The sequence below is a fragment of the Vipera ursinii genome, assembly GCF_947247035.1.
Source record: "Vipera ursinii genome assembly, chromosome: 5".
Lineage (NCBI taxonomy): Eukaryota > Metazoa > Chordata > Lepidosauria > Squamata > Viperidae > Vipera > Vipera ursinii.
The window spans coordinates 88,836,986-88,864,568 of NC_139518.1; the positions used below are offsets into that span (position 1 = coordinate 88,836,986).

Sequence of the window (27,583 nt, forward strand, 5' to 3'; positions counted from 1 at the left end):
ATCAGTCATATTCGTACTGTATATCAGAATGTCATTAAGATACACCAGAACCACTTTCTATAAATGTTCATGTAGGACCTCATTAATCAATTGCATAAATACGACTGGGGCTCCCTGCAGTCCAAATGGAATGACTTTGAATTGGTAGCTTCCCAAGGGGCAGTTGAAGGCCGTTTTCCACTCATCCCCCTCCTTTATTCTTACGCGGTAATATGCTTCTCTCAGGTCTAACTTGGTGAAGACACTCCCCTTCGCCAGGTGGGGTTAGCAGGTCTTTCAGGAGGGGTGAGGGTATTCATTTTCCACACTCACAGCGTTTAGGCCTTTATAGTCCACGCAGAGACGTAGAGACCCATCTATTTTCTCTTTGAAAGGGGCTCCCACAGTAGACTTGGCCCGTTCGATGAATCCCGCTAGGTTTGTATCCACATATCGCTGCATCTCCTCCATTTCAAGGGGGGACATAGCGTAAATTCTTGGTTGGGGAAGTTTGGCCCCTGGTAATAGTTCAATGGAACAATCATTGGGCCGGTGAGGAGGCAAGGTATCGCATTCTTTCTCACTAAAGACCCCGTAGCCTTTGCTGGCTGGCCTTCTGACTCTCAGCCACTCACCCTGTGCGAACACCAAGTGAGAGCTGTATTGAAGGCTGTGAATCCCAGCAAAGCCGCAGGCCCAGATGGGGTGCTGGGGATAGTGGTCAGGAATTGTGCTGATCAATTAGCAGGGGTCCTGACAAGGATTTTTAACATCTCCTTGCATGTGTACCATCATGCTTGAAAGCAGCTACCATTGTCCCAGTCCCCAAGAAAACTGCAGTTGAGTGCCTGAATGACTAAAGACCCATTGCATTAACGTCTGTAGTCATGAAATGCTTCAAAAGATTGGTTCTCCAACATCTTAGGACATGCCTCTCACTGGACTTTGATAAACATCAATTTGCCTACAGGGGAAATAGGTCGACAGACGATGCCATAGCTACTGCTTTACACTCTGTAGCAAGTCATCTCGAGAGACCTGGAAGTTATGTCAGGATGCTTTTTGTTGACTACAGCTTGGCTTTCAACACCATTTTGCCGAGCATTCTCATCGAGAAGCTGACTGACTTGAAATTCTCCCCCGCCATCGGTGATTGGATTCAAGACTTTCTTAGGGATCGGTTACAAACAGTGAGGGTCGGGTCTGCTTTGTCCACCCCCCTGAAGCTTTGCACCAGCACGCCACAGGGCTGTGTGCTTAGCCCCTACCTGTACTCTTTATACACTTATGATTGTGTATCATCTGACCCATCCACTGCGATAATCAAGTTCGCAGATGATACAACTGTGGTGGGTCTTATTACAGGTGGGGATGAGACAGCATATAGGGCGGAGGTACAAAAACTATCCATATGGTGTAGTAACAACAACTTGCACCTAAACATTGGCAAGACGAAAGAGATGGTGTTAGACTTCCGGAGAAAAAAGGAGGAACCTGCCCCACTTTACATCAGGGAGGACTGTATAGAGTGAGTTTCCTCCTTTAAACTTCTGGAAGTCTACCTCTGTGAAGATCTGACCTGGAAAGTTAACACAACCCAGGTGGCTAGAAAGGCCCAACAGAGGCTTCACTTTCTTAGGGTCTTGCAGAAGAACAGGGTAGAACAATGGCTAATGACCCTCTTTTACCAGTCTACTATAGAGAGCGTCCTCTCGTATGGTATTGTGGTTTGGTATGCTGGTCTGACAGCCGCGGACAGAAAAGTATTACAGAGGGTAGTGAGCACAGCACAAGACATTGTGGGCTGTTCCCTAACACCACTGGATGACATCGCCAGGGCTCGTTGCCTTGGAAGAGTGAGGAAGATTCTCAGGGATGACTCACACCCTGGACGGTATCTCTTTACTCTCCTACCATGTGGTAGGAGATATAGGAATATAGCCAGCCATACCAACAGGCTGAAAAATAGCTTTTATCCGTGGGCTGTTAGGCTTTTAAATGGGACATAATCTCTGTGAACTTATGCAGAATTGACTTGGGAGGCCAGTGTGTGGTGTAGTTGGTTCACATGGTGTGGTAGGATGGAGGGTTTATTGTCACTGTGTGTTGGGGGGAGAGAGCATGGTGGGAGGCTCAGCTAATCTCAATGTACACATGTTGTACTTTGACAATAAAGGTTTATTATTTAAACACCTCCACTAGGTCCTGGTACTCGCTGGGTATGAGCTGCTTGCCAGGTGGCCGCAAGGCAGCCATGTGCGCTTGCTCATTGGGTGGGCTAAAATCCCCTGTAACATCTGTTGAATCAAAGGGGGGGTCGGGCCCTATGGGTAATCTCACAGTTCTCATTCCTTTTTCCCACCAGATAAATGGGTTCCATTTGTCTAGCCAGGCTAGTCCTAGGATCACAGTCTCAGACATCTTTGGAGCTACCAGGAAGCGAATAAACTCCCAGTGCTCACCTATTTCCAGGTGTAAGGGCTCCGTTAATTGCATGACTAAAGTCCCTCCCATTAGAGAGCCATCGGCTTACTCAAACCTCACAGGTTTGGAGAGCGGCTTAGCCCATATGCCCAGTCTTAAGGCACATGACAGGCTAATGATGCATTGGGAGCAGCCAGTATCGACTAGCACTTTCAGGTCTACTTGTGCCCCTGACTTGGGGAGTATGAGTTTAGCAGGCAATAAAAAGGGTAGGATGCGTCGACTCACCATCGGGTTTTTCTCCCCTTCACTGTCACTGTCGAAAGAGGGTAGAAGGGGGGTGGATCCAGTCTGAGTTCCAGCGTCCTCCCATGTGTGACCTGTACAACAGGTTCCTGTGTTGTTGGATTTCTCTCCCTTTAGCCGCTGTGCAGGTCTCTTTCTCATTGCTGGTCCTGATCTGTTTTGCTGTTGGGGGAAGGGGACCGGGCATTTCACTGCTCGATGTCCCTGTTGTCCACATCGGAAACACTTAATTGCTGGGTCTACTGGTGGCTTGGGTCTTTCAGCCATCACAGTAGTTGGAGATCTTCGTGGGGGCGACTGTCATTCAGGTTGTTCTGACCTTGGGTCAGGTTCAGGTAGGAGAGGCTTCTTATAGCAGGCAAGCTGAACATCTAATTTCACCGCTGCCTGGTACCATTCATGCACTTGGTCAGGTACAGCTCGGTAGATACATGCCAGAGAAAGGTAGTCATCTAACCCTTTTCTAAAAAGATGAATTATGGATTGCTGAGACCATCTCTCTATCCAACTGGTCAGCTTTCGAAACTCCCGCACGTACTCTAGGGCAGGCCGGCCAGCTTGCTTTATCTTATGGATTTGCTCTTCCACTCTGAGGGCGATGGATGGGTCCCTTAGCCCCAGGAGGAAAAGGTGGGGGTCCTCCAATTCAGGGGCCTGCTCGTTATATAAATTGTTCAACCATTTGGATGCTTCTCCCTCTAGGCTGGACACAATCACATCGACTACAGCACCTGGGTCCAGGTAGAGATAGGCCCAGCTATACAAATGAGACCGTACGCTGTTGAGGAAGAAAATCAGTTTCTCTGGATCCCCATCAAAGGTTGCTCTGAAGGGTGGGCTCATTAATGGTTGCTGGGGCCCCCATTGCTGCTGGCCCCACCCTGGTTGTTGGTTAAATGGTTGCTGGGGCCCCCACTGCTCTTGTTGTGTCTCCAGTTGCTGCTGGCCCCACTCTGGTTGCTGATCTAATGGCTGCCAGGGCCTCCACTGCTGCTGGCCCCACTGGTCCTGGTGTATGTTCAGGGGTTGCACGTTTGGATCCTGCTGCTGCCACCCTTGCTTTTGTCCTCCCACCAGCTCCTGATCGCCAGGCTTCTGCACCACCCCCAGCTGTAGCAAGGCTTCTATTAGCTGGGGCAAGCTCAGAGGTTGTTGGCCTTTCACTTGTGGGGGCTCCTCAAACTCCCATTACTGCAGAGGCTCCAGGCTGAGGTCCTCTGTCTCTATGGGTCTGGAGGGCTTGGCAGGGGACTCCTGGGTCTGGCAGTCAGTCTGATCTGCAGACAGGATTTTCCACTCAACCAGATTCTCAGTGGCTGAAGATCTGACATCTCCTCCCCATTCTGCTTCTGGGGCCTCTTGCCACACAGTCTAGCCTCCGTATTCTCTACTGGAGTGGTTCCAGCTTGACGACAAGATAAGCTCAGTTATCTGCTGATGTTGGAGATCGGCCCAAATTCATCTTCCCACAGAAAACTTTATTATTTCCACTTCATACGTTTTGCCAGCAACCAGGCTCTCCTTTTCCATCTTGAGAATTCTTCCCTGAATCTTTGCCAGCTTATCTCTCTTACCGGAGACAGCGGCAGGGGTTCAGGACCCCCCTTTGAAAGAAAGGAGATTCTGGCATGATGTCATGGTTCCGATGAATGAGACAAGTCAAACTAATTGCAGGCATATTATTTATCTAAAAAGTCTTAGTAATGAAACGAAACATCAGCACTCATAGAGGGACGCCAGAATCTGAAATCTCCTCCCCCCAACCCATTGTAACACACACACAATCCCCGCCCTTATCTACATGTCATAAATCACATTATCCAATTAGTTTTACATATGAGGTCTCACCTCCCATTCTGTATGCGGGCTTTTCTAATCTTCTCAAAACAGTCGTTAGAAAATTCCCTCCCTTCAAGATTCAAAGTGAAGCAGTTTAAACAAAAGGCTGTCTCTTATAATGTCAGTGCAAAAACATGTCAACGTTTGCAGCATTGACAGTAGTGTACTTATTGTCTTCCAGGTTCCTTCCAACTTCTAGGGGGGGGCAGCCTTTCAAGCTTGGAAAACGTCATGCTGTTTCGGACATTTTTTCCCCTTGACTTGCCTACAAAACCAGGCAGGGAGAGTGGGGAGAATGGAATATGTGTGACAGCTATGAAGCTGCAACAGCCAAAACGCAAATGCAGTCCTAGGCTGCATCAACAGATTAGTATAAAGATCAGGATAAGTGTTCATACTGCTTTGTAAGGCCTTGCTAAAACTATACTTGGAATACTGCAAGACAAAGACCAGATTTGGAATACTGAGGTTTGGCCTCCACAATATAAGAAAAATGTTTAGACTCTAGAAAGAATGCAGAGAAAAGCTAAGGAATGGTTGCAGGAACTAAATATATCTAGTCTAACGAAGAGACGGATTAAGAGTGACATGATAATGGCCTTCCAATATTTGATGGTTTGTCATATACTAGGGACACGGTGGCTCAGTGGGTTAGGATGCTGAGCCTGTCGACTAGAAGGTCGGCAGTTTGGCGGGTCGAATCCCGAGTGCCGCGTAACAGAGTGAGCGCCTGTTACTCGTCCCAGCTTCTGCCCACCTAGCAGTTCAAAAGCACGTAAAAATGCAAGTAGAAAAATAGGGACCACTACGGTGGGAAGGTAACAGCGTTCCATGTTCCTTTGGCATCTAGTCATGCTGGCCACATGACCACGGAGATGTCCTCGGCTTTGAAACGGAGATGAGCACCGCCCCCTAGAGTTGGAAACGACTAGCACGCATGTGTGGGGGAACCTGTACCTTTACCTTTACCTATATTGTCCTCCAAAGCACCTGAGGACAGAACAAGAAATAACAAATGGAAGCTTATTAAGGAGAGATCCAACCTAGAATTAAGAAGAACTTTCCTGTCAGCAAGAATAATTGATCAGTGGAATGGCTTGCCTCCAGAAGTCGTGGGTGCTCCATCACTGGAGCTTTTTAAGAAGAGATTAGACAGTAATTTGTCCAGAATGGTATAGGGTCTCCTGCTTGAGCAGGCGGCTGGACTAGAAGCTCTCCAAGGCCTCTTCTAACTGTTATTCTGTATGGAGCCTGTTAATTAATCACTATTGTCATCCTTCTTTCTTTGTCTTTTCTAATTTGTCTGAGATTTTCCTGGCTTATTTGAATTTTCAAAATGATTTTAATGTATTTTATCTTCTTATGAAGGTCTACCAATTCCAATACTGTTTAACTTTATTTAGCAATCTCAATGCTTCTCATCCTGGCTTAGGTTTATGAATCAATTCTAATTCCTTTATCTTTATTTGTGATTTCCATCTGCATTCTTTTTTCTGGTTTGCTACAAGCTTCATTAAGATTCCTCTTATTGTAAGCCTTACTTGCCTCCCATATAATTGTTTCTAACATCTCTGGGCTCATTTTTATTTTTTAAAAGCATTCTAATTGTTTTTCCTGTTGATTTTAATAAAAAAAATTACACACACACTCCCCATCATTTTGTATGACATTGGAGGGCCAAACGTTCACCAACTTAAGCATGATATCACATATTTCAGAAGAAGGAAAAACTATCTTGGTAGTGGGTTGAAGAATTCGTTTCTCACAAGGTTTGCTGAAACCAGGGATTACAGAATTCTTTTCTATATAAGGTTCTTTAGTTAAGTCACAGCTGACATAAATTTGCACTGGAAGAGTATCCCTACAATGAGGAAAATACTAAACAGAGGCAAGTAATTTGAAGACTAATTCTCTGCAAATGATCTCAGACTAGGAGCCCTGATTTTTCCAAAATATACTTACGAATCTCCATTTTCATCCTGAGAAGCAGCTAGGTGTCTTTGCACGGCCAACAACATACGTGGATCAGCAGTAACTGCATAATCCAAAAGTGCCTGGGCACTTCGCCGAGCTACCGTTAGCATCCAGGAACTGCATTCCTGAGCTAGGTAAAATGGGGAAAAGCAGACTATCAAAACAAGCAGCGCAAGCACAAAAAATTTCTGCTTATACAACTCCATCTTCCTATGCCTTTTTTCTTAAAAAGAGAATGATATCCAATTTACTGTAGTCAAGCAACTATTTTTATGCTGATAGTATGTAATGGGACAGATCTCAGTGTGCTTGTTCTTCAAAGTAAGTAATACTGGTGAATTACTTTGATCTAAGTCCACTTCCAAATACCTGTGTCAGTGCAAAAACATTCTAGGTGAGTTGGTTATGGCAGCAGCATGGGCTTGCCAGGAGATTTGAGTAGTTTAGTTATCTACTGTTCGGCTGATGTTGGCAACACAAAAGCATGGGCTATTCACTAGTTCCCAGTTAGTTGCAGTTGGTACAGGTAGTCTTCGACTTACGACCAGTCACTTAGTGACTATTCAAAGTTACAACGGGCCTCTCTAGATATTTATGACCTGGATTTGAAGTTTCGTTTGCAACAACCCCCCCCCCAAGGTCTCATGATCACGTGTTGGGCACTCAGCAACTAGCCTTCATTTATGGCCATCTGCAGAATCCTGTGGTCACACGACTGCAATTTACAACTTTTTTTTACCAGAAATCAGCATTTACTTCTGGTTTCTGGCAAAAAACATTCATTGTGGATAATGGATTTGCTTAATAACTGCAGCATTCACTTAATGACCATCGCAGAGTCATGTGCTGACCTGCTTAAAGGACTGGCACAACTTACAACTATAATTCTGGGCTCAGTTGTGGTCGTTAAGTCAAGGCCTACCTAGACAGAAGAGAAAGAAAACTAGAAAACTTTGGAAGGCATGAAAAGGAATGACTAGATCTCTATATGTTTCATCGTTCTGTATACCCATTTATTCACTGGAAAATAAAAGTGTGAATTCTCGAGAGTTTCTATGTATCTTGATGATGTAGTACATCTCTGACAGAAAAACAAAACATGTTACCCCAAAAACATTAGTTATTTTTACAAGGAAAAACACTAATATACTTCTAAATATAAGTCACAAACATTTTGAATCAGATAAGAGAAAAAGAAAGCTTCCAACTTGACCACTCTACTCTGGTTTATGAGCAAATTCTCTAGTACTTGAACGTCCCTTTTTAAAACTATTGATAATTCAGTAACTGAACTATCAGTTCAGTGAACTACTGATAATAAGAGTAACTGAGTTCACATATATTATGTTAGACTAGACTTGCTTGCAGAGCTAACCTTGTAGTAAATAGCACTTAGCGCTTAGCTATAGCACGTACCCTTATATACTGCTTCATAGTGCTTTACAGCACTCCCTAAGCAGTTTACTGAGTCAGCATACTGCCCTCAATAATCTGGGTCCTCATTTTACTGACCTTAGAAGGATGGAAGGCTGAGTCAACCTTGAGCCAGTGAGGATCGAACTCCTGGCATTGGGCAGTTAGCCTGCAACACTGCGTTCTAAACACTGCAGTAGTTTATAGAGCCTCTGTCAACGCTGTGACGAACTGAAGCCATTTTCACTTCATCTTCATTGCCACATATTTAGATTAGAAGTTGCCAGTTGCAATTCCCACCCCAATTAGATGTCATAAATCACATTCACCAATTGTTAGAAAATGTGGGCACTCCTCCCAGCTGTCCAGCCTGCCAAGGTGTTGTCAGTTAACCAAAACAATTCAAATGTATGGGAACCAAGGTCATTGCTGATAATATTTTGGCAGGCTGGATAGCTGGAAAGAGTGCCTGCAGTTTCTAACAATTGGTGAATGTGGTTTATGACCTCTAATTGGGGTGGGAATTGCAACTGGCAACTTTGTAACCAAGGGGAGGGGAATTTAGTCTAAACCTTTTAAAAAAATTAAGCTGGCAGCTCAGGTTCGAGACACAAGTGCCGCGCAACAAAATAAGCTCCCATTACTTGCCCCAGCTCCTGCCAACCTAGCAGTTCGAAAGCATGCTAATGTGAATAAATGTGAAAAGATAAAACAGCATTCCATGTGCACCAGTGTATAGTCATGCTGGTCACATGACCATAAAATTGTCTTCAGACAACACTGGCTCTCTCAACTAATGGAGATGAGCATTGCCCCCTAAAATTGGACATGATTGTGCTGGGAAAGCTTTACCTTTACCTTTAGAAGTCTCAACAATGAAAGCTGAATTCTGGATGCTTCCCAAACAAAGAAAAAATAGTTTTTGCTTATCTCCCCAGCCATACCATGCTGCAGCAATTTAATATAATCGCTGTCATCTTCTGAAGGATGATGTTCACTATCTTTCAGTCTAGCAGTTCTGGGCATCTGGATACCTCTTCCACCCTGATAGTTGCCTATAGGATGCGATCCAGATAGGTAGATGCTGTTGTTATATGGACTATATCCTGAGGAATGCCAGGGACTCCCAGCTAGAAGAGCAGAACAAAAAAAGGCCATGCAATTTAAAGTATATATGTTTAAAAAGAGACATTTTAACTCTTTTCATAATCATATTGGTTGTTGCTGTAAGAACTACCTAAAAAGTCAAGTCTTTTTTTGCAAGCTTTGTATATATGCAAAATGATCACATGCTTTGTAAGGGCACTGTGGCCACAATAAATGACAATTCATAAGAGAACTATAACTACCACTCAAGTATTCAGCTACTGTATTTTATTTACTTCAGACTGATAATAAAACTATAAGAACTGATTACTTTCAACTCCGCTTCACATCATGGCATCACAGGTGAGGGAAAAGCAGGGCTCCAATTCCCATGGGTGATTTCTCCCTGTCAGGTGCCTTAAAAGGGTTTAAAGTCACCTCAGAGAGGCGATAAACCCTTGTCGATCACGGAAAGACTGTTTGATCAATCTGTTTGATCAAAGGAAAGCCCTCTAAACCAGCAGGGGAAAGACAAGCTACATTCATGTGATAAGTCAGAAGAAATAAATTGTTATTTAGAAATTGTGGGCATTGTGTTTGGAACTAGGTAAGACTGCTTTTTCTTTTTCTACTATTTGGCTACTGAGTCCCTGAAAAAGATAAATTCCCCAAAAGCAAAAACAAACAAACAAACAAAAATCAGAAGCAAGAGGGAAGGAGATTTTTGCCCCTTCCCTCCAGAAAAATGAACACAGTGATTTAATCCTTGTTTTGGGGACAGAAACAGAGAAGAATACAACATTAAATTGAAAATAACATAAGGAAATAATATAAAGACATAGCTTTCACAAACTTGGCAATTTAGAGAATTCTTAAAACTTTTTTGAAAAAAGATTGGGCAAAACTTAAGAACTAGGCTTCCTTTTAAGTGTTGGAAGATGGATACCTAATGACATCTACTGGTGGAATACAGGCATAGCACCTAAATTTATTATATCTGGAGTGAACTTAGCATGAAGCCCAGACATAGATAATAAGTTAGTCTCTTTGATGTCTCTGGAACTCTGCAGGCAGCAGCTGGAAATAGAGAAAAAAACTTTGGGTTGTTCTCTGCATGGTACAGATTGTTTTGAAACTTGCTGACCTTCTTGGATTATCAACAATGATTGACTTTTAATTACAAAAATTAGAGACAGACAAAAAAGTTGCCTTTGGATTATCTCTGTCTGGGGGAAACGTATAGATTGGCTTTATGACAGCTGGACATTTTGGATTACAAATATTGGTTGATTGACAATGCCAGTAGGGTAGATGCCGGCTCAAGCAGGATACCATCTCAGAGAAGTGACTGTCCAGTCTCTTCTTAAAAACCTCCAGTGATGGAGTGCCCACAATTTCTGAAAGAAAGCTGTTCCACTGGTTAATTATCCTCACTGATAGGAAGTTTCTCCTTAATTCCAGGTTGCTTCTCTCTTTGGTTAGTGTCCAACCATTGTTTCTTGTCCTGCCCTCTGGTGCTTTGAAAAATAATTTGACCCCCTCTTCTTTGTGGCAGCCTCTCAAATACTGGAATACTGCTATAATGTCACCCCTATTTCTTCTTTTCTTTAGACTAGCCAAACCATGTCCTGCAGCTGTTCATGTGTTTTAGTCTCCAGGCCTTGGATCATCTTAGCTGCTTTTCTCTGAACTGTTTCCAAGGTCTCAACATCTTTTTGTAGTATGGTGAACAAAATTGGTTACAGAATTCCAGGTGTGGTCTCACTAGGGTTTTATAAAGTGGTACTAATACTTTGCGTGATCTTGATTCTACGCCTCTGTTTATGTGACCCATGATTGTATTAGCTTTTTTGGCGGCGGCTGCACATTGCTGGCTCATAGTCAAGAGATCGTCCACTAGGACTCCAAGGTCCCTCTCACAGTTACTGTTTTGAGCAAGATCTCACCTAATCTCTACTTATACCTTTGATTTTTCCTGCCTAAATGTAAAACTTTGCTTTTCTCCACATTAAAGTTCATTTTGTTGGATAGGGCCCATTGTTCAAGTTTGTCAAGAGCTTTTTGAATCCTGAGCTTGTCTTCTGGGGTGTTGGCTATTCCTGCCAGTTTAGTGTCGTCTGCAAATTTGATGAGTTCCTGTTCTGTTCCCTCATCTAAGCCATTGATGAAGATATTGAACAGTACTGGGCCAAAGACAGAGCCTTATGGTACCCCACTGCTTACTTCTCTCCATGTGGATGTAGTACTATTGAGGACTACTCACTGAGTACAGTTTGTCAGCCAGCTACAAATCCATCTGGTGGTGATGTTGTCTGTTCCACCTTTTTCTAGCTTACCAAGCAGTAGATTGCGGTCTACTTTGTCAAATGCCTTACTAAAATGTAAGCATACTATGTCCACAGTGTTTAGCTGGTCTATTAATTTGGTGACTTTATCAAAGAATGAAATAAAATCAATTTGGCATGATCTGTTTTAAACAAACCCCTGCTGGCTACCAGTTATAACTTTGTTTGCTTCTAGTTGTTCACAGATCTGCTTTTTGATTCTTTTCCAGGATCTTCCCAGGTATTGCTGTTAGACTGATTGGGCTGTAGTTTCCTGGATCTGTTTTTTTTCCTTCTTTCTTGAAGATGTGAACCACATCAGCCCTTTTCCAATCCTCAGGTGCTTCTCCAGTGCTCCAGGATTTTTGAAAGATATATGGTGCAATGGTTCTGAGATAACATCTGCCAGCTCCTTCAGAAGTCTGGAATGTAAACTGTCAGGTCCTAGTGATTTATATTTATCAAGGTCAGATAGGTGTTCTCTTACCGTTTTCTTCCTTATTTTAATTTTTGTCTTTTGCAGATGTCATGGTTCCAACTAATGAGACAGATCAAAGAACATTCCAGCATTGTTTATTCTAAAAAGTCTATAATAATGAGAACAAAGCATTGGCACTCACGGATGGATGTCAGAATCTGAATTCTCCTCCCCTGAACACATCGTATCATATACAATTCCCTCCCTTAATTACACGTCATAAATCACATTCTCCAATTAGTTTAACATGCAAAGTTTCACTTCCTTTCTGTAGAGTGCCATCCCTTATCTTAATTAAAACAACTGGGCTAACATTCCCCCCCAGCTTCATTGATTCAAAGCAAAAACAGTTTAAAGGAAAAGGCTGCCTCTTATATTGTCAGAGCAAAAACATCCAATGTTTGCAGCATTGACATCCGGCCACCCTTACAAAAAGGATAGATCCTGTAATGTAAACATATGTCAGGGATTATCTCTTGGTCTGTTGGGGATTTTTTCATGAAACTTTTTGATGAGTTGGTCAGCCTTCACATCGCTAGATTTCACCCAAGTAGCTTCAGACAGCGAGTACCCCTTCCATTCTACTAGGTACTGCAATTTCCCTTTAAAGATTCTAGAGTCAAGAATGCCTTTGACTTCATAGTGTCTCTGACCCGCTACTACTAGGGGCCTGGGCGCCTTCTTAGGGGGAGGTCTTAAGGTGGAGTCCCAGAAAGATTTCAGCAGGTTGCAATGGAAGACAGGGTGATCTTTCCCTAAAAGCCTAGGGAGTTTTAATTCTACTGTGACAGGGTTGATGATCCCTACGAGGGGGAAAGGTCCCAAGAATTTTGGTCCTAATTTCTTGCTGGGTAATTTGAGACATAAATATTTAGTTGACAGATAAACCTTTTTCCCAACTTGGAATTTTCTTTGGGGAGCCCTCTTTTTATCAGCCTGTTTTTATAAGTCTCAGAAGACTTTTTAAACACCATTTTCTTATTTCTCCAAACCTCTTCCCACCCCCTCACCCATTGATCAAGTGTCTGGGAAACGGAGGGCACCTGAGGGTAGTCAGGCATTGGGCTGAACTCTTTTCCTGTGGCTAGTCTGAAAGGCATGTAGCCGGTGCTGCTGTGAACAGAATTATTGTAAGCCACCTCGGGGAAAGGGAGGAGGTCAGTCTAGATTGTCTGTTGGTAGGAAACATATGATAAGCCTTGAGATGATCTAATTAATTTAAGAAAATTCCTCCAAAATTTCACTGCGAACTGCACTCCTCTATCCGAAATTATTCGCTTGGGGCACTATGCAGTCGGTAGATCTTTTTCAGGAACAATTTAGTCAGTCGTTGGGCAGATGGGAGTCCTTTGCAGGCAATAAAATGAGCCTGTTTCGAAAACAGGTCTATCACAGTCCAGATGACAGTATTTCCTCTACTTTTGGGCAGGTCTACTATAACGTCCATAGCTATTTCTTCCCATGGTTGAGAAGGGTCTGCCACCGGCTGCAGTAACCAAGGGATTTTCCCTGGAATTCTTTTCATGGTGGCACATACGGTACAACTCCTGACATAGTTTTCTACATCTTGTTTTAGCCCCGGTCACCAAAATTGCCAGCAGATGAGGTGTAGAGTTTTTAAATATCCAAAGTGTCCAGCCTGTTTTACATCATGGCTGTGTTTGAGAGCATTGAGATGGTGGGCTTCAGGTAGATACAATTCCCCCCTCCTGTATGCCAAGCCATCCCTGCATGTTAAGGTTTGATTATCTTTGAACCATTGATCGGTGAGGAGCTCTCGTTTTATCTTCCTCGCTCCCAAGTCATCAGGATTAGGGGTTCTGTGAGGTGTGAGTTGTGCCGCAGGTTGTGAACTGAGGATAATTGCCTCGTTGACCTCTTCATGTTCACTTTTGTACTGGGGCAATTGGGATAGTGCATCAGTTAAGAGGTTTTTTCTCCTGGTATGTACTTTAGACAGAAGTTGAAACAATTAAAGTACTGTGCCCACCGCACTTTTGGGGACAGTTTGTGGGGGGGTGTCTTCATTGCCTCTAGGTTTTTGTGATCTGTCCATACTTCAAATGGCACTTTGCGCCCCTCTAATGTCACCAGTTTAACAGGCTCCACCTAATGGCGAAGGCCTCCTTCTCCCAGATTGTCCATTTCTTCTCGCCTTCAGTGAATTTTTTGGAGGTGTAGGCACAGGGTTGTAGGACTTTTGTTCTTTTGCAGTAATACAGCTCCGACTGCAATGTTGCTGGCGTCAGCTTGGATTATGAAGGGCTCCCCTGGGCATGGATGCTTTAGGACTGGTTCAGCAGCAAATAGTCTTTTTAAATTCTCAAAAACTGTTTGACAGCTCATCGTCCAAGCAAGTGGTTGGCCCGGTTGTGGCTTCCCTCCTCCTTTGCCTGAGTAGTTCTGTAAGGGGTAGAGCAATCTCAGCAAAGGAGGGGATGAATTGGCAATAAAAGTTAGCAAAACCTAAAAAGCTCTGAAGCTGTTTACGAGTCTTTGGGGGCTGTCATTCAATTATAGTTCTCACTTTGGCTGGGTCCATTTCTACGCCCTCATTGGAAATTCTGTAGCCAAGATAATCTAATCAGGTCTGGTGAAATTCACATTTCAACAATTTGGCATATAGCTGGCCTTCAAGAGTTTCTTTAACACTTCACTCACTAGTTTTATATGATCAATCATATTTGTGCTGTAGATCAAGATGTCATCAAGATACACCAGAACACCTTTTTATAAGTGATCATGTAGGACCTCATTAATCAACTGCATAAATACGGCTGGGGCCCCCTTCAGTCCAAATGACATGACTTTGAACTGGTAGCTTCCCAAGGGGCAGTTGAAGGCAGTTTTCCACTCATCCCCCTCCTTTATTCTCATCCGGTAATATGCTTCTCTCAGAGTTGACACATGGAATCTTTCCTAGTTTCTCTCTGATTTTGTTAAAATCAGCTCTTCTGAAGTTTAAGACATTGGTTGAATTATTTTCTATTCCTTGTGTTTGCATTATATTGAATTCCAGTATGATGTGGTCACTTTCCCCCAAGGTTCTGGCAATTTCAACTCCCTCTATCACTTCTTCTCTATTAGTAAGAATTAGGTCCAGTATAGCTTTACATCTAGTTCTCTATCCTTTGAATGACGAAGTTGTAGGTTGGTTAGGAATCTGTTTGATCTCCCACTCGCTGCAAAGTTATTTTGATTAACTACATGATGTCAAAAGTTGTGCTTTCCTGAGAGGACTAGCTGGGGCAGATCCTTACATTTCTCCTGCCACAGTTGTTAAGTGAGTTACTGCAGTTGTTAAGTTAGTAACATTGTTGTTAAGTGAATCTGGCTTCCCCATAGACTTTGCTTGTCAGAAGGTAACAAAAGGTGACCACAGGACACTGCAAGTGTCATAAATATGAGTCAGTTGCCAAGCATCTAAATTTTGATTACCTAACCATGGAGATGGTGCAACAGTCATAAGTGTGATTTTTTTCAATACCACTGTAACTTTGAACAGTCACTAAGTGAACTGTTATAAGTCAAGGACTACCTGGAGTTGGCTTTAGTTATTTGTCAGATTTATATTTCTGGAGCACAACAAATTGTACATGCCTCTCTTTCTTCCTAGGATTGGTTATGAGTAAATAACTAGCCCAAAGTCAACTAATGATAGTCCATGAGATGAGTAGAGTAGAATTTGAGTCTCCCTAGCCCTGTTCCAATACTTTAATCCAGGCATGTCCAAAGTCCGGCCCGCGGGCCATTTGCGGCCCGCGGGGCGGTTTAATCCGGCCCTCTAACAGCCCTCCCTGCTCTGTGCAAATGCGGCCCTCCCTTCTGATTGAGGGTGGCAAGCAGAAGAATGTCTGCCGCAGGACGGCGGTGAGAGGGCCGCATCCTGACGTCACTGCCCAAACTTGGAAGACGAGCGGCGCAGGCGCGGGGCGGGCCTGGCGGGACTCACTGCCCTACTACAAGTGCATCAAGTTCGCGCTCTCGCCGTCCTCCGTCTCGTCCTTTCCCGGAGGTAAAGCTAACAACTGCGGCTGCTTGCTGCTGCTGCTGCTGCTCCTCCTCCTGCCGTGTTGACTCTCTGCTACCCATTCCGAGAGGTGCGTGCGCACCTCCCCAAACCTGCCAACGTTTGGGGAGGTTTGGGGAGGTGCGCGCTGGGGAAAAGGCCGGGAGAGAAGGGGGTCCGGGCTGGGGGGGAGGGATGGGGTGGGGGAGAAGGAGGCTTCCCGGGCTGGGGGGGGAAAGCAGAAGCGAGGGATCAGGACTCCTCCCGCTTGGCTGCTGCCGCCGCCGCCACCACTCCTACGGCCGCCGCCTGCTCTCTTGGCTGGTTGCTTTCCGCTTCTCTCCCCCCCGCCTGCCCTCCTTCCTGCCTTCCTCCCCTCCGCCTCGCCTTCCCCGCTCCCGCGTTTTCCCTCTCCCCGCCTCGGATTCAGGGTGATTCCCCGGGAGAGGGCGATGGGATTCCGGTGAGCTTTCAAGCCTTCTTGGCGGTCTCCGGCACGGCTCAGGAAGCATTTCTGCGCCGCCCGGCCGGAGCCTTTGCCTCCTTCCCTCCCCCAAGCAAGGCGTCCTTTTTCAAGTTGCAAAACCAAGCGGGGTGAAGCGGGCTGTCGGGAAAGACATTCAGGAGGGTCCCCCTGGAGAGGAGCGGGAGCGGGAGGAGGAGGAGGAGGAGGGAAAGGAGGAGGAGGAAGTGATCGACTCGCCCAACCCAGTCCGGGCCGGCCAGCCCCGTAACGTCCGAACTCGCACCGCGGGCGGAGAGGCAGGAAGCCGAGAGGAAGAAGACTCGCGGCGGGGACGAGCGCGATCCAGCAGCAACACCCCGGGTCAGGCCCCGGTGGCGGAGGAGGCAGTGGCGGCGGCGGAGGCGGCCGCAGCACCGGCAGCCTTCCTAGCAGCGGCGGCGACAGAGACAGAGGCGGCGGCGGTGGAGGAGGAGGCGGCGGCGGCGGCTGCAGAGGCAGCTTCCTGGCGGTCTTCTTCCTCTCGGCTTCCTGCCTCTCCGCCCGCGGTGCGAGCTCGGACGTTACGGGGCTGGCCGGCCCGGACTGGGTTGGGCGAGTCGATCACCTCCTCCTCCTCCTTTCCCTCCTCCTCCTTCTCCCGCTCCTCTCCAGGGGGACCCTCCTGAATGTCTTTCCCGACAGCCCGCTTCACCCCGCTTGGTTTTGCAACTTGAAAAAGGATGCCTTGCTTGGGGGAGGGAAGGAGGCAAAGGCTCCGACCAGGCGGCGCAGAAACGCTTCCTGAGCCATGCCGGAGACCGCCGAGAAGGCTTTAAAGCTCACCGGAATCCCATCGCCCTCTCCCGGGGAATCACCCCGAATCCGAGGCGGGGAGAGGGAAAACGCGGGAGCGGGGAAGGCGAGGCGGAGGGGAGGAAGGCAGGAAGGAGGGCAGGCGGGGGGGAGAGAAGCGGAAAGCAACCAGCTAAGAGAGCAGGCGGCGGCGGCCGTAGGAGCGGCGGCGGTGGCAGCAGCCAAGCGGGAGGAGTCCTGATCCCTCGCTTCTGCTTTTCCCCCCCAGCCCGGGAAGCCTCCTTCTCCCCCACCCCATCCTTCCTCCCCCCTCGTCTCACGGCCTTTTCCCCAGCGCGCACCTCCCCAAACCTCCCCAAACGTCGGCAGGTCTCCGGACGGCGGCGGCTTGGAGAGGTGCGCGTGCACCTCCGCCCTTTGGAAAGGTGCGCGCGCACCTCTCGGAACGGGTGGTGCCACTCTCCATTTGGAGAGGTGCGCACGCACCACTGCCCGTTCGAAGAGGTGCGCGCGCACCGGGCGGTTGGGAGCCGCAGGAGACGGCTCAAAGAGCCGCATGTGGCTCCGGAGCCGCAGGTTGCCGACATAGTGAAAACTCAGCTGCCAGTTGATCTTAATGTTATAAAATGAAAAGTATGCCATTTGCAATTAACTTGGCATAAAATAATTCATTTGCATTTAATTGCAATTGTTCAAAGAATGTTCGGAAAAATGTTTGGCCCTCCAGCATGTTCACTTCATCCAATCTGGCCCTCTTTGAAAAAAGTTTGGACACCCCTGCTTTAATCAATATGCCATACTGTTTTCAATATAGACAAATGGTGCCCCTGAAAAATACAACTTTCAACTGAAACATGTCCAACTTTCTACTCTATTTATCCAGTGAGACATAGTTAGAGTAAGACTGTAGAGACCTAAGTTCTATACATGCTCACTGAAATTTACTAAGCCGTGAATTTCTAGCAACAATGGACAAAATGTGATGCAGTTAAAGAGCCACAAATACAGAAGCCAGAACCTTTTTATATGATTTTTTTTTTACTTCAATTGTGACAATTTTTAAAAAGATTTTCAAATGACTTTCCTAGTGCCTGTGGCAATGTGGTGAAGATTTCAGCACTCCCACTGAGAAATCGGATTCTTGAATGGCAATTTCTGAAACACGTAGGAAGCCTGGGTATAAACAAAGATAGAATCTACTATTCTAAAAGCTTCACAACAAATGATTCACAAAAGGACAAAAATCGGCAACAACCCTGTTTAGTAATCACCTGGAACTGGCTACAAGAATCTAATTCATGGCCTTTCCCAAGACCAAAAGATTTTTGTGTACTTCTGACGGGGATAGTATTACAGCTTATTTACTTATTAAATGTGTATGCTGCCCTTCTGACTATCCAAACTTGCATTGGAAGCACTCCTGGAGAACCAGCTTATAATCTTTAGTGAGGAATGGAGGATAGTCCAGCACCAACATAGCCTACCTGCACGCTCTCTATTCACTTATTTATTATTTATTTATTATTAGACTTATATACCACCCTTCTCCCGTAGGACTCAGGGCGGTTCACAAGGTTTTTTAAAAACAATACAACACATTACAAAAATTAAAAACAATTAAAATGATTACACTAACTTAGCCTAGCCTTCTTCCTTCTAGGCCTCACAAAGGCCAACAGCTTCCAACTTGAGTTACAAAGTGTGTTCTGTGCCTCTAGGAAGATCTTATTCCTCTGCTTCTTCTAGCTCTGCTGCCACCCTAACTAGCATTCGCCATATAGACACCACATTTGCTAGGGAGCCACATCTGCCTTTCCTACCCTGCCCAACAATGGAGCATCCCAAGCCTCACCAATTTGTTCCACTATGGTCTTCACAATTTGCAGGCTATTGCTCCTTGCATTGGCTGCAGAAGACTATGCTCAGAACTCACTTTGCCTTCTCCACTGGCTCTGCCCCTTCCCCAGCTGGGTTTTTGCAGATAAGGCTGTGCCCTTGTCCAGCACCTGTATCCTAGGCGAGCAATAAGAGAAAGAAGACAGCAAAGTGATCTGGGATAGGTGACAGAGGTTGACAGCCATACATGGTGGAATATAGGTTGTCAAAAGGGTAGAGATTCGGGGGAGACAGACAGGTGAGGAGAAATGAAGCAGAGACTGTTCACATGAGGCAAGAAAATGTGAGTATGCAATAATGTGAAGGTCATAAAAGCAAGGTTCTCAAAGGGTCCAAATTTTGATCACATGATGGTAGGATGTATGTTCAGTGATATTGTAACTGAATGACTGTTAATCAAATGGACATAAGGACTATTTGTAGATGAAAAAAGCCAATTAGAACAATCAGTGATGGAACTAAATATACTAGTGATTGAAAATAAACTGAAAGGAATCACAACTAGTTATGAATGAAAAAGTGCTATGCCTACATAGAAATCGGCAAACTTTAGAAGATTCTGAATGAGCACTAGCTTGGGCATATGATTCATTTTAATCCATTACTTTTTTATCAAAATAAAGATACTTTTTAAAATTATCATCTGCAAGCCCATTACTACTGAACTGATGGCATTAATTGTTAAAATAAATTAATTATATACAGGGAGTGCAGAATTATTAGGCAAATGAGTATTTTGACCACATCATCCTCTTTATGCATGTTGTCTTACTCCAAGCTGTATAGGCTCGAAAGCCTACTACCAATTAAGCATATTAGGTGATGTGCATCTCTGTAATGAGAAGGGGTGTGGTCTAATGACATCAACACCCTGTATCAGGTGTGCATAATTATTAGGCAACTTCCTTTCCTTTGGCAAAATGGGTCAAAAGAAGGACTTGACAGGCTCAGAAAAGTAAAAAATAGTGAGATATCTTGCAGAGGGATGCAGCACTCTTAAAATTGCAAAGCTTCTGAAGCGTGATCATCGAACAATCAAGCGTTTCATTCAAAATAGTCAACAGGGTCGCAAGAAGCGTGTGGAGAAACCAAGGCGCAAAATAACTGCCCATGAACTGAGAAAAGTCAAGCGTGCAGCTGATAAGATGCCACTTGCCACCAGTTTGGCCATATTTCAGAGCTGCAACATCACTGGAGTGCCCAAAAGCACAAGGTGTGCAATACTCAGAGACATGGCCAAGGTAAGAAAGGCTGAAAGACGACCACCACTGAACAAGACACACAAGCTGAAACGTCAAGACTGGGCCAAGAAATATCTCAAGACTGATTTTTCTAAGGTTTTATGGACTGATGAAATGAGAGTGAGTCTTGATGGGCCAGATGGATGGGCCCGTGGCTGGATTGGTAAAGGGCAGAGAGCTCCAGTCCGACTCAGACGCCAGCAAGGTGGAGGTGGAGTACTGGTTTGGGCTGGTATCATCAAAGATGAGCTTGTGGGGCCTTTTCGGGTTGAGGATGGAGTCAAGCTCAACTCCCAGTCCTACTGCCAGTTTCTGGAAGACACCTTCTTCAAGCAGTGGTACAGGAAGAAGTCTGCATCCTTCAAGAAAAACATGATTTTCATGCAGGACAATGCTCCATCACACGCGTCCAAGTACTCCACAGCGTGGCTGGCAAGAAAGGGTATAAAAGCAGGAAATCTAATGACATGGCCTCCTTGTTCACCTGATCTGAACCCCATTGAGAACCTGTGGTCCATCATCAAATGTGAGATTTACAAGGAGGGAAAACAGTACACCTCTCTGAACAGTGTCTGGGAGGCTGTTGTTGCTGCTGCACGCAATGTTGATGGTGAACAGATCAAAACACTGACAGAATCCATGGATGGCAGGCTTTTGAGTGTCCTTGCAAAGAAAGGTGGCTATATTGGTCACTGATTTGTTTTTGTTATGTTTTTGAATGTCAGAAATGTATATTTGTGAATGTTGAGATGTTATATTGGTTTCACTGGTAAAAATAAATAATTGAAATGGGTATATATTTGTTTTTTGTTAAGTTGCCTAATAATTATGCACAGTAATAGTCACCTGCACACACAGATATCCCCCTAAAATAGCTATAACTAAAAACAAACTAAAAACTACTTCCAAAAAATATTCAGCTTTGATATTAATGAGTTTTTTGGGTTCATTGAGAACATGGTTGTTGTTCAATAATAAAATTAATCCTCAAAAATACAACTTGCCTAATAATTCTGCACTCCCTGTACATATAGATACGTAGATCAAGGGTAGGTGCCTATACAGAATAAAAGAACAGAGTTGGAAGGGACATTGGAAGTGTTCTTGCCTAAACCCCTGCTCAAGCAGGAGACCCTATACCATTTCAGACAAATGGCTGTTTAGTCTCTTTTTAAAAGCCTCCAGTTATGCACCCACACCCCTTCATGGATTACTGCCTTGTCATGGCAAAGGGGCTTGCGTAATTCAATGAAGCTATGAGCTATGCCATGCAGGGCCACCCAAGACGACAGGTCATTAGCAGAGAGTTCTGACAAAACATGATCCACTGGAGGAGGAAATGGCAAGCCACTCCAGTATCTTTGCCATGAAAACCGCATGGATGGTACCAAAAGGCAAAAAGATATGACGCTGGAAGATGAGCCCCTCAGGTTGGAAGGCATCCAATATGCTACTGGGGAAGAGCAGAGGGCTAGTACTAGTAGTGCCAGAAAGAATGAAGCGACTGGGCCAAAGCCGAAAGGACGCTCAGCTGTGGATGTATCTGGTGGTGAAAGGAAAGTCCGATGCTGTAAAGATTTTTTCTCCATAGGAACCTGGAATGTAAGATCCATGAATCAAGGAAAGCTGGACGTGGTCAAACAAGAGATGACAAGACTGAACATCGACATCATAGGAATCAGCGAACTAAAATGGACAGGAATGGGTGAATTTAATTCATAAGACCATCAGGTACACTACTGCAGGCAAGAATCCCTCAGAGGAAATGGAGTAACCTTCATAGTCAATAAAAGAGTAGGAAAAGCAATGCTGGGATACAATCCCCAAAATGACAGAATGATCTCAGTTCGAATCCAAGGCAAACCATTCAATATCACAATAGTCCAAGTCTATGGTCCAACCACTGGTGCTGAAGAGGATGAAATTGACCGGTTCTATGAAGACCTACAGCACCTTATAGAACTAACACCAAAAATTGATGTCCTTATCATCATGGGGGATTGGAATGCTACAGTAGGAAGCCAAAAGATAACCGTAATAACAGGCAAGTTTGGCCTTGCAGTACAAAATGAAGCAGGGCATGGGCTGACAGAATTTTGTCAAGAGAATACGATGGTCATAGCAAACACTCTTTTCAACAACCCAAGAGACAGCTCTACACATGGACATCAACAGACGGTCAACACAGAAATCAGATTAACTATGTGCTCTTCAGCCAAAGATGGAGCAGCTCTATACCAGGGGTGTCAAACTCAATTTCATTGAGGGCTGCATCAGCATTGCGGTTGCCCTCAGGGGGCCGGGTGGGTATGGTCTGGGTGGGCGTGGCCTGCTGGGTGGGCGTGGCTAGAGTGCGTATGGCCTGCTGGGTGGGTGTGGCCACCTCTACATCGTTCACATCAAGGGTGCCTATGGGGGCCTGGGCTGTTCCCTCACTGTTTCCAGGATGGCTTCACGGGCTGCATGAAACCACTTCGTGGGCCTGATCCGGCCTCCGGGCCTTGTGTTTGACATGTCTGCTCTATACAGTCAGTAAAAACAAGACCAGGAGCTGACTGTGGCTCAGACCATGAGCTTCTTGTTGTAAAATTTAGGCTTAAACTAAAGTAAGTAGGGAAAAGCACTAGGCCACTCAGGTATGAACTAAATCATATCCCTGATGAATATACAGTAGAGGTGACAAATAGATTTAAGGAATTAGATCCGATAGACAGATCTGATGGATGGAGGTTCGCAACATTGTACAAGAGGTAGCAACTAACACCATCCCACAGAAAAAAAAAACGCAAGAAAGCAAAATGGCTGTCTGCGGAAGCTTTGCAAATAGCTGAGAAAAGGAGGGAAGCAAAAGGCAAGGGAGAAAAAGAAAGATACACCCAATTGAATGCAGAATTCCAGAGAATAACTAGAAGAGATAAGAATGCCTTCTTAAATGAACAGTGCAAAGAAATAGAAGAAAACAATAGAATAGGGAGGACCAGAGATCTTTTCAAGAAAATTGGAGAGATGAAGGGAACGTTTCATGAAAAAATGGGCATGATAAAGGACCAAAATGGCAGGGACCTAACAGAGGCAGAAGAGATTAAGAAGTGGTGGAAAAATTACACAGAACAATACAAGCATAACGTCCCTGATAACCACAATCAGGTGACCTCAAGCCAGACATCCTAGAATGTGAAGTGGCCTTAGGAAAGCTGAGCAACAACAAAGCTAGTGGAGATGACAGTATTCCAGCTGAGCTATTCAAAATCCTAAAAGATGATGCAGTAAAAGTGCTACACTCAATTTGCCAGAAAATTTGGAAAACTCAACAGTGGCCACAGGATTGGAAAAGATCAGTTTACATTCCAATACCAAAGAAAGGCAGTGCCAAAGAATGTTCAAACTATTGCACCATTGCACTCATTTCTCATGCTAGTAAAGTTATGCTTAAAATCCTACAAGCTAGACTCCAGCAGTATGTGAAACAAGAACTATCAGAAGTACAGGCAGGATTTCTAAGAGGCAGAGGAACTAGAGATCAAATTGCCAACATACGCTGGATCATGGAGAAAGCTAGGGAGTTCCAGAAAAACTTCTACTTCGGCTTCATTGACTATGCTAAAGCCTTTGATTGTGTGGATCATAACAAACTCTGGCAAGTCCTTAAAGAGATGGGCATACCAGACCATCTTATTTGTCTCTTGAGAAACCTATATGTGGGTCAAGAAGCAACAGTGAGAACTGGCTACAGAACCACTGATTGGTTCAAATTTGGGAAAGGAGTCCGGCAAGGCTGTATACTGTCGCCTTCCTATTTAACTTATATGCAGAGCACATCATGAGAAAGGCAGGGCTAGATGAATCAAAAGTTGGAATTAAGATTGCCGGGAGAAATATCAAAAACCTAAGATATGCAGATAATACCACTCTAATGGCAGAAAGTGAAGAGGAACCAAAGAGCCTCTCGTTGCGGGTGAAGAAGGAGAGTGCAAAAGTTGGCTTGAAACTTAACATTAAGAAAACCAAGATCATGGCATCCGGCCCTCTCAATTCCTGGGAAACAGATGGGGAAGAAATGGAGGTAGTGACAGACTTTACTTTCCTGAGCTCCAAGATCACCGCAGACGGGGACTGCAGCCAAGAAATTAAAAGACGCTTGTTCCTGGGGAAGAAAGCCATGACAAATCTAGAGAGCAAACTAAAAAGCAGAGACATCACCCTGCCAACAAAAGTGCGTATAGTCAAGGCTATGGTCTTCCCAGTTGCAATGTATGGCTGTGAAAGTTGGACCATAAGAAAGGCTGAGCGCCAAAGAATTGAAGCCTTTGAACTATGGTGCTGGAGAAGACTCCTATGAGTCCCTTGGACTGCAAGGCGATCAAACCGGTCAGTCCTAGAGATCAACCCTGACTGCTCTTTACAAGGCCAAAACCTGAAGATGAAACTCAAATACTTTGGCTACCTAATGAGAAGGAAGGACTCAGTGGAAAAGAGCCTAATGCTGGGAAAGATTGAGGGCAAGAGAAGAATGGAATGACAGAGAATGAGGTGGCTGGATGGAGTCACTGAAGCAGTAGGCGTGAGCTTAAATGAACTCCAGAAGATGGTAGAGGACAGAAAGGCCTGGAGGAACGTTGTCCATGGGGTCGCGATGGGTCGGACACAACTTTGCAACTAACAAATGCACCCACAACTTCTGAAGACAAGCTGTTCCACTAGATGCTATCATGTCACCCCAATCCTTTTCACTAGACTAGATAAACCAAATTCCTGCAACTGTTCTCAAAATGTTTTAGACTCTAGCCCCCTAATCATCTGTGTTAACCTTTTCTAAACTCTTTCCAAAGTCTCTACATCTTTTTATAATACAGCAACCAAAACTGGATGCAGCATTCCAAGCATGGTCTTCTTACCAAGGTACTAACACTTCACGTAATCTGGATTCTATCTCTTTTTAATACAGCCTAGGACTGCATTGCCTTTTTGGGTGGCTGCAGAACACTGCTGGCTCATATTTAAGTAATTGTCCACTAGGACTCCAAGATCCCTGTCACATTTACTGCTACTGAGACAGATTACACCTAATCAGTACTAGTACATTTTGTTTTTCTTGCCTACGTGTAAAATTTACTTTTTTCTACATTGAATTTCATTTTGTTAGATAGTCTGTTGAGATTCATCTGGATCTTGAGCCTATCTTCTTGAGTGTTGGTTATTCCTGCCTGCTTGGTATCATCTGCAAATTTATTGAGTTCTCCTTTTATTCCCTCATCTAAAAAATGTACAAAGATATTGAAGAGCATTGGGCCTAAAACAGAAGCTGGGGTACCCCACTGCTTACTTCCCTCCATGTAGATGTGGTTGCATTGAGTGCAGTTTGTCAGTTACAAATACATCTGCTATCTACCCACATTTTTCTAGCATACCAAGTAGGTTGTGGTCTACTTTTTCAAATGCCTTACTGAAATCCAAGTATACTATGTCTGCAGCATTTCACTGATCCACTAATTTAGTCACTTGGTCAAAGAATGAAATAAGATTTGTTTGGCATGATCTGTTTTTGACAAAGTCAGGTTGGCTTCTTGTTATAACTTTGCTTGCTTCTATATGTTCAGAGATCTGTTGCTTATTTTACAAGATAAAGGTATTGATGTCAGATTGATTAGTCTGTAGTTTCCTGGATCTGTTTTTTCTCCTTTTTTTGAAGATGGGAACATCAGCTCTTTTCCAGTCCTCTGAGAGCTCCCCGATGCTCCAAGATTTTTGAAAGATATGGTTCAATGGTTCAAAGATAATGTCTGCCAGCTCTTTCAGAACTCTGGAATGTAATCCATCAGGTCTGGGTGATTTGAACTCAGCTAGAATGGACAGGTGTTCTCTTACCGTATTCTTGCATATTTTAATTTGAATTCCTACTCTGTCTTTTACGGTTCAGTTTTTGGTAGGCTGGGGTATTTTTTCTTGTGAAGACAGATGCGAAGAAAGAATAAAGCAGCTCTGCTTTCTCCCTGCTGCCATCTTTTCCCATTAGTGAACTGTTTCTTTACTTTTTTATTGTTTATATGTTGAAAGAAATTGTTTTTATTATTTTTGACATTTGTTGCTAGTTCATTCTGAGCCTTAGCTTTCTTGACTTAGTCCTTGCATATTTGGGCAATATACTGCTATTCTGCCAGAGTTATGTGTCCCTGTTTCCATTTATTATAATTAACTTTTTTGTCTTTCAATTTATCATAGAGTTCTTTGTGTACAGTTGCAAGAAAAAGTATGTGAACCCTTTGGGATTACGTGGAGTTTTGCATGAATTGGCCATAAAATGCGCTCTAAACGTCATGTAAGTCACAACAATAGAAAAACACAGTCTGCTTAAAATAATACTACACAAACATTAACTGTTCTCATGTTTTAATTGAACATAAGATGGAAACATTCACAGTGCAGGGTGGAAAAAGTATGTGAACCTTTGGACTTAATAACTGGTTGACCCTCCTTTGGCAGCAATAACCTCAACCAAACGTTTCCTGTAGTTGCAGATCAGACCTGCACAACGATCTGGAGTAATTTTGGACCACTCCTCTTCACAAAACTGTTTCAGTGTAGCAATATTCTTGGGATGTCTGGTGTGAATCACTCTCTTAAGGTCATGCCACAGCATTTCAATCGGGTTGAGGTCAGGACTCTGACTGGGCCACTCCATAAGGTATATTCTGTTCTGTTGAAGCCATTGTTTTGTTGAATTACTTGTATGCTTTGGGTCATTGTCCTGTTGCATCACCCATCCTCTGCAGAGCTTCAGTTGGCGGACAGATGGTTGTACGTTTTCCTGCAAAATGTCCTGATAAACTCTGGAATTCATTTTCCCATCAATGACAACAATCCGTCCAGGCCCTGAGGCAGCAAAGCAGCCCCAAACCACACCATGTTTTACAGTGGGGATGACGTTTTGATGTTGGTGTGCTATGCCTTTTTTTCTCCACACATAGTGTTGTGTGTTTTTCCCAAACAACTCAATTTTGGTTTCATCTGTCCACAGTAGTATTTTGCCAGTAGTGCTGTGGAACATCCAGATGCTCTTTTGCAAACTTCAAACGTGCTGCAATATTTTTTTTGGACAGCAATGGTTTCCTCCGTGTCCTCCATTCTTGTTTAATGTTTTCCTTATTGTAGATGTGTCAACAAAAATGTTAGCATGTGCCAGAGATTTCTGTAGGTCTTTAGCTGACACTCTAGGATTTTTCTTTACCTCATTAAGCATTATGCGCTGTGCTCTTGCAGTCATTTTTACAGGACGACCATGCATAGGGAGTGTAGCAACAGTGCTAAACTTCCTCCATTTGTAGACAGTCTGTCTTACCGTGGACACATGAACATCAA

The 27,583-nt window shown here is 44.4% G+C and overlaps 1 protein-coding gene across 4 annotated transcripts in view; it reads right to left on the reverse strand.

The window, feature by feature from the left end:
* Nucleotides 1-27,583, reverse strand: part of NFKB2 (nuclear factor kappa B subunit 2) — a 109,039-nt gene that overhangs the window by 43,696 nt on the left and 37,760 nt on the right. For all 4 annotated transcript variants that reach the window (XM_083364628.1, XM_083364627.1, XM_083364626.1 and 1 more), the window contains 2 exons: nucleotides 8,880-9,065; nucleotides 6,511-6,652 (listed from right to left, as the gene is read on the reverse strand). In XM_083364628.1, the coding sequence (XP_083220754.1) occupies nucleotides 6,511-6,652; nucleotides 8,880-9,065 (328 nt within the window). The remainder of the gene's footprint in view (nucleotides 1-6,510; nucleotides 6,653-8,879; nucleotides 9,066-27,583) is intronic.